The following is an 11,517-nucleotide window of genomic DNA, read 5'->3' as shown; positions in this document are numbered from 1 at the left end:
CCTAGGCCTGCCGGTGGGAGGCTGGCCTCGCTCCTGGCAGGCCCGTAGCCCTCCCTGGCTGGGCCCCTGCATCTTGGGCGAAGATCGGGAACAGCTGGGGCGGCGAGCTGGTCGTAGGTCGAGGATTCCTGGAGCTCGGTGGCATGGCGGCAGACATAAGTCGAGGACCCTCGGGGATCTTGGGTGCGGCGAAGGCGGCAGCGAAGGCGGCGGCGAAGGCGGACCCTGGGTTACGTTGGAGGACCTCCAGATGGGTCGAGAAGCCTTCCCCTTGCTGGGCTGGGGATTTCTTTTCTTTTCTTTGTTCCTGGATGCTCATCACTGCTCTATTGCTTTTGAGTAGGCTATGGAGTTTCACGATGAGCTCCTCTTTGCTGGCAGTCTCATCCATCATTTCCAGGATGGTGGATTGGAACTCTTCATTGCTCGGTGGCTCTGCCCTTTCGCAGTAGTGGATTTCTTCTCTTGGCCCTTCATCTCTGAATAGTGGACTCGGGTTGTGGTCTTCATCATCTTTGGTTGTGGCGATCCTCGCCGTGGCACCTTCGAGCACCTGCAGTTCTTTCATCTGCTTGGTGTAGGCTCTGGTGGTCATTCTTTTCTCTGACTCTGTCTGGGTTCCTGATTCTGCCATCTCTGTGAGTTGTGGGTAAACCATCCTCTGCTACCAACTTGTGACTTATTTCTAGGATCTTACCCAATAACTCCAAACACAGGATGCAGTGAATCAATTCTCTTTATTAATCAATGTTTCAATTACAGGTATGTGATGGAAGTGACCTCTGGATGCCTGGACCATGTCTTAAGTACCTGGGAGGCAGAGCTGAGGTAAGGAGGGGTCAGGGGAGGATCTAGGTGGATGTGGTGTTAACCCTTATCATGCCTGGGGATGGACAACGGTGGGCATTTATACACAACATAGGATCGTCAGAGCTTTTTAAAAGCATTTTTTTTACAACCTCTTCAGCTGAAGAGGTTGTAGAAAAAATGCTCTTAAAAGGCTCTGACGATCCCAGCTGAATTGCCTGATCGCCAGAGCCTTTGGTAGAAAAAATGCTTTTAAAAGGCTCTGACGATTCCAGCTGACTTGCCTGATCATCAGAGGCTTTTTTTTCTTTTAAAAGCAAAAAAAAAAAAGCTTTTAAAAGAAAACAAAAGCCTCTGACGATCAGGCAACACAGCTGGGATCGTCAGAGCCTTTTAAAAGCATTTTAAATTGGTGCCCCCTCACACCATTGTACCCCCCCACACACTATTGGTGCCCCCCACACCAAGCCATGCCCACAGAACCAGTAGTAACAAATTTTACATTTCACCACTGACTTAGACTTACTGTATAAACCGCTTCATAGTGCTTTCCAGCCCTCTCTAAGGAGTTTTACAGAGTCAGCCTATTGCCCCCCCCCACAACAATCTGGGTCCTCATTTTACGGACCTCAGAAGGATGGAAGGCTGAGTCAACCTTGAGCCTGATGAGATTCGATCTGCCAAACTGCTGGCAGCCGGTGATCAGCAGAAGTAGCCTGCAGTACTGCACTCTAACCACTGTGCCACCGCGACTCATGCGACAGTTGTTATGAAGAGAAAATGCAACAGAAAACACAAATATTCCTGGGAAGGGGCTCCGTATATGACAGGCCCTTCCTTCTGAAGCTCCCCTATTTCAAAACCTTAAGTATATTAAAGAAAGACTATTTAAATCATGATATATTAAGGAGTAATACAATAAAATCTTTTAAAAAAATGACCAGAAAAACAAGTGGAAAAACTGCAAACTGTAAATCAGCAAATTCTCAGAAGAAAACAAAAGACATTTACTTCTTTCAAGTTGCTGTGTAATGAAGAGCGTGGTGGTTTCGTTGACCAGAGCCTGGGAATCATGCTGGACCTGGCAAAGGAACATGGAGGAGTTCTTGTCTTCGGTGACCATCATCTCTAGGTTGCTTTTGAGGGAAAAGGTCCCATCAGGATTCAAGATGCTCGGTGCAACTGTTCCTTTTCTGCTTGGGGCATCCTTGGGAAACAACTCCATTGTTGCACCATCTGGGTAAAAGCTTTCTGCGTTGCAAGTGACTGTCACTGAGGAGTTCAGCTGGATGGCAGGAGGTGGGTTGATCTCAAGATGCACCTTGGGAGGAACTGAGCAAAGAAAGCCAAAGAGGTCAGTCAAAAGACCTTCGGACTCCTGGTTCCTCCAAGCAGAATGGGGTGGAAGTCCAAAGTGATTCTGCTCTCCCATTGTGGCATTGGGGAAATCATTCCAGGACAATTACCGTATTTTTCAGAGTATAAGACCCACCTTTCCCCCCCCCCAAAAGAGGGTGAAAATCTGGGTGCGTCTTATACTCCGAATGTAGCCCCACCCAGCCTCGCAAACAGAGATTTCAGAAGCAGAAAGAAGCCTCTGAAAGAAGCTTCAGAAAAAAAGCCTCCAAACAGAGTTTCAGAAAAAAAAAAGCCTCTGAAAGGTTTTTATCTAAAATAATATGGCAAGCAACAAAAGAAGAATCAGTAAAGGTTCTAACCAAACTATGCCAACAAATCTGGAGAATGACACAATAACCAACAGATCGAAAGAGGTTAATCTATATACCAATACCAAAGAAAGGAGATTGAACAGAGTACAGAAAGCCCTTCAAAATAAAAACCTCTGAAAAAAGCTTCAGAAAAAAAGCCTCCAAACAGAGCTTCAGAAAAAAAAAAGCCTTTTTTTTCTGAAGCTCTGTTTTGTAGGCTTTCAGAGGCAGAAAAAAAAGTTCTTTCTGAAATGGAGTTTCAAAAGTTTCAGAGGCAAAAAAACAAACAAAACAAGGCACAGAACTCATAAGCAACGAACCTGTTGCTAAAATTCACCTCTGAAAACAGCTGATTGGGGTATTCTGGGTGGCCGATCCATCCGCCAATCAGCTTTTTTCTTATTTTCCTCCCCAAAAACTAAGGTGCATCTTATACTCCAAAAAATATGGTAAGTCTCTGGGGAAAGAGCCAGAGATACCGTGTTTTCCCAAAAATAAGACCCGATCTTATTTTATTTTGGGCCTCAAAATAAGCACCAGGTCTTATTTTCAGGGGATGTCTTACCCGTTTACCTTAGGACCATTAAAGTTGGTGCTGCCACGCATGGCATGACCCGCAAGACTCATCACACCAGTTCGGCTGCTCATGGCAGGAGGCTGCATGGTGTGCTGTGCCGTTACGCGCATGAACTGGTGTGATGTGCCAAGCAGCGTTCTGCCATAAGCGGTGACACTGGCGTGATGCACCATATGTCATCCAGTCACAAGTGGCCATAAGTGGCCACAGAAGCCAGGCAGCAGCGCAACAGGTGTGAGGACGTGGGAGGCCTGGCTGCAGTGGTCCTAAGGTAAGTGTGTGCAGGGCACGTGGGGCAGCTCCAGTCCCCCACCCCTGCCCTAGCTTTTTTTTTTTTAATTTGATTTATATGCCGCCCTTCTCCGGAGACTCAGGGCGGCTTACAATGCGTTAAACAATAGCCTGCATACTTTTGTATATTTATACAAAGTCAGCTTATTGCCCCCACAATCTGGGTCCTCAATTTACCAACCTTAGAAAGGATGGAAGGCTGAGTCAACCTTGAACCTGGTGAGATTCGAACTTACAGTAATTGCAGACAGCTGGTGTTAATCACAATGCTATCAGTCTGCTGAGCCACTAGCTTGATTTTTATGCATTCGCCTCACCCCACCTTGTACAACCAGACGGTGGGAGGGACTTAATTAGGGCTTATTTTGGAAGGGGTATTTATTTATTTATTATTGAGATTTATATGCCGCCTTTCTCCCTGGGGACTCAAGGCGGCTTACAAAATGACAAATTCAATACAATTCACAATGAAATAAAATTAAAAACGGCAACCCTATTAAAACAGTTTAAAATTATGACAGTGTACAGTGTACCCCCAAACGGATCAGTTGAGTTGACGGAAGAGCCATGTCTTCAGCTTGCGACGGAAGGAAAGAAGGTCGGGGGCTGTCCTCAGCTCGGTGGGCAATCCATTCCAGAGGGTCGGGGCTCCCACAGAGAATGCTCTCCTCCTGGGGGCCGTCAGCCGACATTGTTTGGCCGACGGCACCCTGAGGAGGCCGACTCTGTGAGAGCGCACAGGATGGTGGGAGAGCGGCTGGAGATGGTCCTGCAAGTACCCCGGGCCTAAGCCATGAGTGGGAGGGGCAGGTATGGCGGGAGCAGGGGGCCATATCATGTGGTGGGGGCACGTGCTCGCTATCTCCGAGCGATTGCGTGCCCCGGTCCCCTTAGCTCTTCCCATTCCCCAGGCTGCTTAGAGTCTCAGCGCCCGAGTCTCCGGCTGATGTTATGTAATGCCAGGTCCGTAGTAAATAAAGCCCCCCTCATTTGTGATCTTATTCAGGAGGGGGGAGCGGACCTGGCAGGCATCACGGAGACCTGGTTGGGCCATGAGGGGGGAGTTCCCCTCGTGGAGATGTGCCCATCAGGCTTCCGTGCATTTCATCAGCCGAGAGCTCAGGGCAGGGGCGGGGGGGGTGGCGGTCATTTTAAAAGAGGGTCTTGATCCGAGGGAGACCACTGTACCTCAGATAGCCGGATGTGAGTCCCTTTTTGTGAAGTGGGGTCGTGGGGTGCAGATGGGTCTGTTGATCACGTACCTGGCTCCCTGCCACGTGGCAACGACCCTGCCCGAACTCCTCAATGTTATAGCCGAGGTGGCGGTTGATACCCCCAGACTTGTGGTCATGGGGGATTTCAACCTGCCATCCATCGGTGAGACATCTGAGGTAGCTCGGGAGTTCATGGCTTCCATGACGGCCATGGACCTGACCCAAGTAATTCACGGCCCTACTCATATGGGGGGACACACTCTGGACTTAGTTTTCATCTCTGGTCAGTGGTTGAGTGGCCTTGATATAGGGGATGTAGATATTGAACCCTTGTCATGGTCTGACCACTCGCTCCTTCGACTAGACTTTCTGACCGCCGTACCCCGTCGCAGGGAGGTGGAACCGACCAGGTGGTTCCGCCCCAGGCGCCTGATGGACCCTGATAGGTTCCAGATGGAGCTTGGGCCATTTCCTGAGACTCTAGCTCACGACTCGGCTGATGACCTGGTGGCCGCCTGGGATAGTGCGGCTGCCGGGGCTTTGGACCGGGTCGTGCCTTTGCGGCCTCTGACCCGGCACCGAACTCACTTAGCTCCTTGGTTCTCTGAGGAGCTGAGGGAGATGAAGCGCCGGAAAAGACGCCTAGAGAGCGGTTGGAGGGCCAGTCGTTCCGAGTCTGACTTGACACTGGTAAGGTCTCATATTAAGACCTACCTAGTGGCGATAAAAGCGGCGAAATCTAGTTATTTTGCCGCTCTTATCGCGTCATCAGATAACCGCCCAGCCGCCCTGTTTAGGGTGACCCGCTCCCTCCTCCATCTGGGAGCGCGGGAGGACCCCTTGCAGGGCCGAGCTGAGGATTTTGTACAGTATCTGGATGATAAAATAACTCAGATTCGGGAAGACTTGGCCGCCGACTGGGTTAGTTCAGACGAGATGACTGAGGCAGGCCTTGAGAGTGTTATCTGGGAGGAGTTCGATCCTGTGGCTCCCGAGGACATGGACAGGATCTTGGGGCGGCTGAACGCAACCACATGTTTATTGGACCCGTGTCCCTCCTGGTTGGTGCTGGCTTCCCGGGAGGTTACACGAGGCTGGCTCCAGGGGATTATTAACGCTTCTTTGAGTGAGGGTGTCCTGCCGCCTGCCTTGAAAGAGGCGGTGGTGAGGCCTCTCCTCAAGAAGCCATCCCTGGATCCGGCTGTTTTGGCTAACTATCGTCCAGTCTCCAACCTTCGCTTTATTGCGAAGGTTGTTGAGAGTGTGGTGGCGCGACAGCTTCCCCAGTACCTGGATGAAGCTGTCTATCTGGATCCGCTCCAGTCCGGCTTCAGACCTGGGTACAGCACGGAAACGGCATTGGTCGCATTGGTGGATGATCTCTGGAGGGCCCGGGATAGGGGTTCTTCCTCTATCCTGGTCCTATTAGACCTCTCAGCGGCTTTTGATACCATCGACCATGGTATCATGTTGCGCCGGCTGGAGGGATTGGGAGTGGGGGGCACCGTTTTGCGGTGGTTCTCCTCCTATCTCTCCGACCGGTCGCAATCCGTGTTGACAGGGGGGCAGCGGTCGACCCCAAGGCGCCTTGTTTGTGGGGTGCCGCAAGGGTCGGTCCTCTCGCCCCTCCTGTTCAACATTTATGTGAAGCCGCTGGGTGAGATCATCCGTGGTTTTGGGGTGGAGTTCCATCAGTACGCTGATGATACTCAGCTGTACATTTCCACCCCAGACCATCCCAATGATGCCTTGGAAGTGATGTCCCAGTGCCTGGAGGCCGTGCGGGTCTGGATGGGGAGAAACAGGCTTCGACTCAACCCTTCCAAGACCGAGTGGCTGTGGCTGCCGGCGTCCCGGTATAGCCAGCTGACGCCATCGCTGGTTATTGGGGGCGAATCATTGGCCCCCACGGAGAGGGCCCGCAACTTGGGTGTCCTCCTGGATGCGCGGCTGTCTTTAGAAGGGCATATGACAGCCGTGGCCAGGGGGGCTTTTTGTCAGGTTCGCCTGATACGCCAGTTGCGCCCCTTTCTGGACCGGGACTCCCTACGCACGGTCACTCAAGCACTCGTCACTTCTCGTCTGGACTATTGTAACGCTCTCTACATGGGGCTCCCCTTGGGGTACACCCGGAGGCTCCAACTGGTGCAGAATGCGGCTGCGCGGGGGATTATGGGAGCGACGGGGCGCTCCCATGTGACTCCTCTCCTGCGCGAGCTGCATTGGCTTCCGGTGGACTTCCGGGTGCGCTTCAAGGTGTTGGTGATCACCTTTAAAGCGCTCCATGGCTTAGGGCCAGGGTACTTACGGGACCGCCTTCTGCCACCAATAGCCTCCCACCGGCCGGTTCGCTCCCACAGAGAGGGCCTCCTCAGGGTGCCGTCGGCCAGACAATGCCGGCTGATGACCCCCAGGAGGAGAGCCTTCTCTGTGGTGGCACCTACCCTATGGAACAATCTACCCCCAGAGATACGAGTGATCTCCGACCTTCGGATTTTTCGTCGGGCCCTAAAAACTCATTTTTTCCAGTTAGCCGGTCTGTCTTGATTTTAGGGTTAGTTTTTAAAATTTTAATATTGATTTTAATTGATAAGTTTTAAATTATGGGCCAAATTATAAATTATTTTAACTTTATTTTTAAACTGTGATGTTTTGTATAGATGTTTTTATCTTGGCTGTTCACCGCCCTGAGTCCGAAAGGAGAAGGGCGGTATAGAAATTTGAATAAATGAAATGAAATGAAATGAAATGAAGGGCTTTATAGGTTAGCACCAGCACCTTGAAATGTGTAGGGCTTATATTAGGTTCAGACGTGAAAATTGGATTAGGGCTTGTTTTCGGGGTAGGCCATATTTTGGAGGAAACACAGTAGAAGGACATTCTAAAAACCTGTTCCCCAGAACCACAGCCCTGTGAGGGAGCTTCAGTTGAGAAAGCATAACTGGTCTTGATGGGCATCCATGGGTCGAGAATTTTATTCTTCCTGGTGGTATTCCTTCTACGTGAAGGGCCCTCTACTAGGTTGGGACCTCGTGGCCTCATCCCTCTCTGCAACCCAAGGTTCACCTACCGCTTATGACATCACGAAGTGCGAAGGTCTGCTGGAGAGGACTGTCCAACGATCTGTGTTGGATCTGGCAGGTCAGCTGAGATTTCACGTCTCCTTGCTCCAGCGGGATTATCAACCTGCTCTCCGCTTTGTATGACATGCTCTCTGTTCCATCAGAGTCCAGGTTGCTGATCTGGTCAACCTGTTTCTCTTTCCCATCCTTCAACCAGCTGACTGTGATCTCTGGGGGGGAGAATCTATCTGAGGAGCAGTTGAAGGAGGCCAGAGACCCCACCGTGATTCTTGTTGTGGGGCCACGAATCAAGGGCTGGGATGGCTTGGCTGAGGGAGAAAGTAGAGAGAGAGAGAGATCAGTTGATGTTTCTCAGAGACAATAGAATAGAATAGAATAGAATAGAATAGAATAGAATAGAATAGAATAGAATAGAATAGAATAGAATAGAATAGAATAGAATAGAATACTTTATTGGCCAAGTGTGATTGGACACACAAGGAATTTGTCTTTGGTGCATATGCTCTCAGTGTACATAAAAAGAGAAGATACATTCGTCAAGAATTTTAAGGTACCCTATGATAGTCATAGGGTACAAACAAGCAATCAGGAAACAATAAATAAATTGTAAGGATCCAAGCAACAAAGTTACATTCATGCCATCATAAGTGGGAGGAGATGGGTGATAGGAACCGTGAGAAGACTAATAGTAATAGTAGTGCACACTTAGTGAATAGTTTGACAGTGTTGTGGGAATGAGTTGTTTAGCAGAGTGATGGCGTTGGGGGAAAAACTGTTCTTGTGTCTAGTTGTTCCGGTGTACAGTGCTCTATAGAGTTGTTTTGAGGGTAGGAGTTGAAACAATTTATGTCCAGGATGTGAGGGGTCTGTAAATATTTTCAATACAGGAGTCTCCAAGATTTATCTTGGACAGAGAGACTCAGCTTCCCACGTGTCTCTCTTTTGACTGGGAACATCTCCCTCCATCCCCAGAAATCAAATGTGGGGGCCCACCTACCAATCACGGAGATCAGAGTGCCTTTCCCCGAAGCCAGCTCTCTCTCTCGGTTCCCTGCCCTGAACTTCACACAATAGTAGGTCCCGGCATCTTCAGGACGGACGTTTTGGATGTTGATGCTGAAGTCCGTGTTGGATCCTGGGATGACCCTGACCCCCCTGTTGGAAGATCCTTGTTTATCGCTGTAAATGGGGGTCTGGTTTCTGTCCAGCCCTTTGTGCCACCGCACGCCTCCAGGTATAATTCCTCCAGTCAATGTACACCTTAGAGTGAAGTCCTCTCCAGCTTTCACCGATACGGTTTCCGGAAGTTGGGTTATCTCTATGTTCTGTCCTGTAACAACTGAAACAAAAAAGAGACACTTTTGTAACCGGGTTTCCTCTAGGAAGTGGTTACCACTCTTTTGGGGAAAAAGGACCTTTGGTGGTCTCCTTCGGACAGGAGAATTATTTGCATTTCCTGAATGCCAACCTTCTGGCTTATGATCTGACCATTTTTGAATGCAGAGGGCTCATTTATACAGTGGGCGAGTTTTGCAATTTATTCGCTTTTATTCAACTTGTATCTTTCTAGTGTGTTTTAGTATAAACTGCCCCAGGAGTTCTTAGGCAGTTTTAAAATGTTCATAAATAAAAAAATAAAATAAAATAACGAAACGAAATGTAACGTAACGTAACATGAACCGAGCTGGCGCAGTGGTTAGAGTGCAGTACTGCAGCTACTTCAGCTGACTGCTAGTTCAGCAGATCAGCGGATCAAATCTCACCGGCTCAAGGTTGACTCAGCCTTCCATCCTTCCGAGGTGAGTAAAATGAGGACCCAGATTGTTAGGGGGCAATATGCTATTTAGTATACTGTCTTTGGTGTAAGCCGCCCAGAGTCCTCGGAGAGTGGGCAGCATAGAAGTATGACTAATAAAATAAATAATAAAATAAACATAACATAACATAACAATAATGGATGTGGTAGTGCCTGGAAACAGCAGAATAGAAGGGAAAGAACTGGAGAAGATAACAAAATACAAAGACCTACAAATAGAAATAGAACGACTGTGGCAAAGGCAAGCAAGGGTAGGACCAGTAGTCATAGGCGCCTTGGGTGCAATCGCAAAACAACTGGAGCACCACTTGAATACCATCGGCATTGACAAATTTGCCATCAGTCAATTGCAGAAGGCAGCTTTACTTGTGACAGCTTCCATCCTGTGACGATATCTGTAACACCGTCAAACATCCAGATTTCTCTACCCCAGGTCCTTGGTAAGGACTCAATCTATATATATAAAAGTGAAATACCACTCATGCATCATCACAAAATCTCCAGAACCGTAAAGCCTATAAACGTGAAATTTGCCACGTATGTTCCTCTTGGCTTCTAGGTGCTCACTAAGAAAGGATTGTTCAAAATGACAGTCAGAGCATCAGTATTTCCTATAGTATGATTAATATGCTCTGATGCTAAGGAGTTCAACTCACCCTACCCACCTGAAAAGAAATCTGTTCCAAATGCAAAACACAAGCAGAGGAGAGGAGTTTCAGTTTTACTTTCACAGCAGTAAGCAGAAGCGAAGGAAGACTCAGCAGGCAGAGATCAGCTGGGCGGCGTGGTCGAGGCAAACGAGGGAACCAAAAAGCAGCAGCAGTTATGCTGCGGGGGTGACTCTAGGAAGGCGAGGCGCGAAAAGGAGTGAGTGGGAGAGGTAGGGAGGGGAGGGGCAGGGAGGGGAGGGGCCAGCAGTGGTAGCATTTGCCGGTTCCTTCATGCTAGATCTTGTAAGTTCCAACTGAATGAATCTATTTATAGTGTGCCCAGGGTTTGTTTCAGTAATAATGCTAACCTTTCTCATTGCATACATCTTCATTTTCACATGCCCTTTTTAAAATTAAAAAACAAATGCCATTGGGTCATCTATCTTGTTAGTTAGATGGATTGAACAATATTTGTACGCCAAAATTAACTGTCAAGTTTCGAGGTCGTCTCAAATAAATTGCATTTCAAACAAAGTCTTTGAAGAAAAACTCCTATTTATTAAGCACGACATTCTAAACCTGACTCCATCAAAGCCAACACTGACTTCCAGCCCCAAAACCCTCCCTTTACGTTCCCCACTCCCCTGCACTCATTGGCCATCTTCCAAGTCATTCTACCCCTAATCTACTCCAGCTCAAAGGAATTTTCCCCCTCCCATCCCATCTCCAAGGGGATATTATCCCAATGATGCCCTTGAAGTGATGTCCCGGTGTCTGGAGGCCGTGAGGATCTGGATGGGGAGGAACAGGCTCAGGCTCAACCCATCCAAGACCGAGTGGCTGTGGTTTCCGATGTCCCGATATAGTCAGTTGACGCCATCACTGACTATTGGGGGTGAATCGCTGGCCCCCACGGAGAGGGCTCGCAACTTGGGTGTCCTCCTGGATTCACAGCTGTCTTTAGAAGAGCACTTGATGGCTGTGACCAGGAGGATTTTTCATCAGGTTCGCCTGATTCGCCAGTTGCGTCCCTTTCTGGATCGGGACTCCTTACACACAGTCACTCATGCCCTCGTCACCTCCTGCCTGGACTATTGTAATGCTCTCTACATGGGGCTCCCCTTGAGGAGAACGCGGAGGCTCCAACTGGCGCAGAGTGCGGCCGCGCAGGTGGTTATGGGAGCAACATGGTGCTCCCGTGTAACACCTCTCCTGCGCAAGCTGCACTGGCTCCCAGTGGTCTTCCGTGTGCGCTTCAAGGTTTTGGTTACCACCTTTAAAGCGCTCCATGGCTTAGGACCTGGTTATTTATGAGACCGCCTACTACCACAAACAGCCTTCCACCAGCCGTTACGCTCTCATAGAGAGGG

General features: G+C 49.2%; 1 protein-coding gene across 1 annotated transcript in view; it reads right to left on the bottom strand.

The window, feature by feature from the left end:
* Window positions 1–802: 802 nt before the first annotated feature.
* LOC139315114 (tyrosine-protein phosphatase non-receptor type substrate 1-like) overlaps window positions 803–11,517 on the bottom strand; it is a 32,595-nt gene continuing 21,880 nt past the window's right edge. The window contains exons 7-10 of the mRNA XM_070941134.1: window positions 8,679–9,020; window positions 7,669–7,989; window positions 1,819–2,139; window positions 803–810 (exon numbers count right to left, since the gene is read on the bottom strand). Of these exons, the coding sequence (XP_070797235.1) occupies window positions 803–810; window positions 1,819–2,139; window positions 7,669–7,989; window positions 8,679–9,020 (992 nt within the window). The remainder of the gene's footprint in view (window positions 811–1,818; window positions 2,140–7,668; window positions 7,990–8,678; window positions 9,021–11,517) is intronic.

This window comes from Pituophis catenifer, unplaced genomic scaffold (assembly GCF_029215685.1).
Source record: "Pituophis catenifer annectens isolate HBS135680 unplaced genomic scaffold, rPitCat1.0.hap2 SCAF_3, whole genome shotgun sequence".
NCBI classification, from domain to species: Eukaryota; Metazoa; Chordata; class Lepidosauria; order Squamata; family Colubridae; genus Pituophis; species Pituophis catenifer.
Note: the sequence above shows the minus strand (reverse complement) of the source record. Positions and strands in the feature narration are given on the sequence as shown.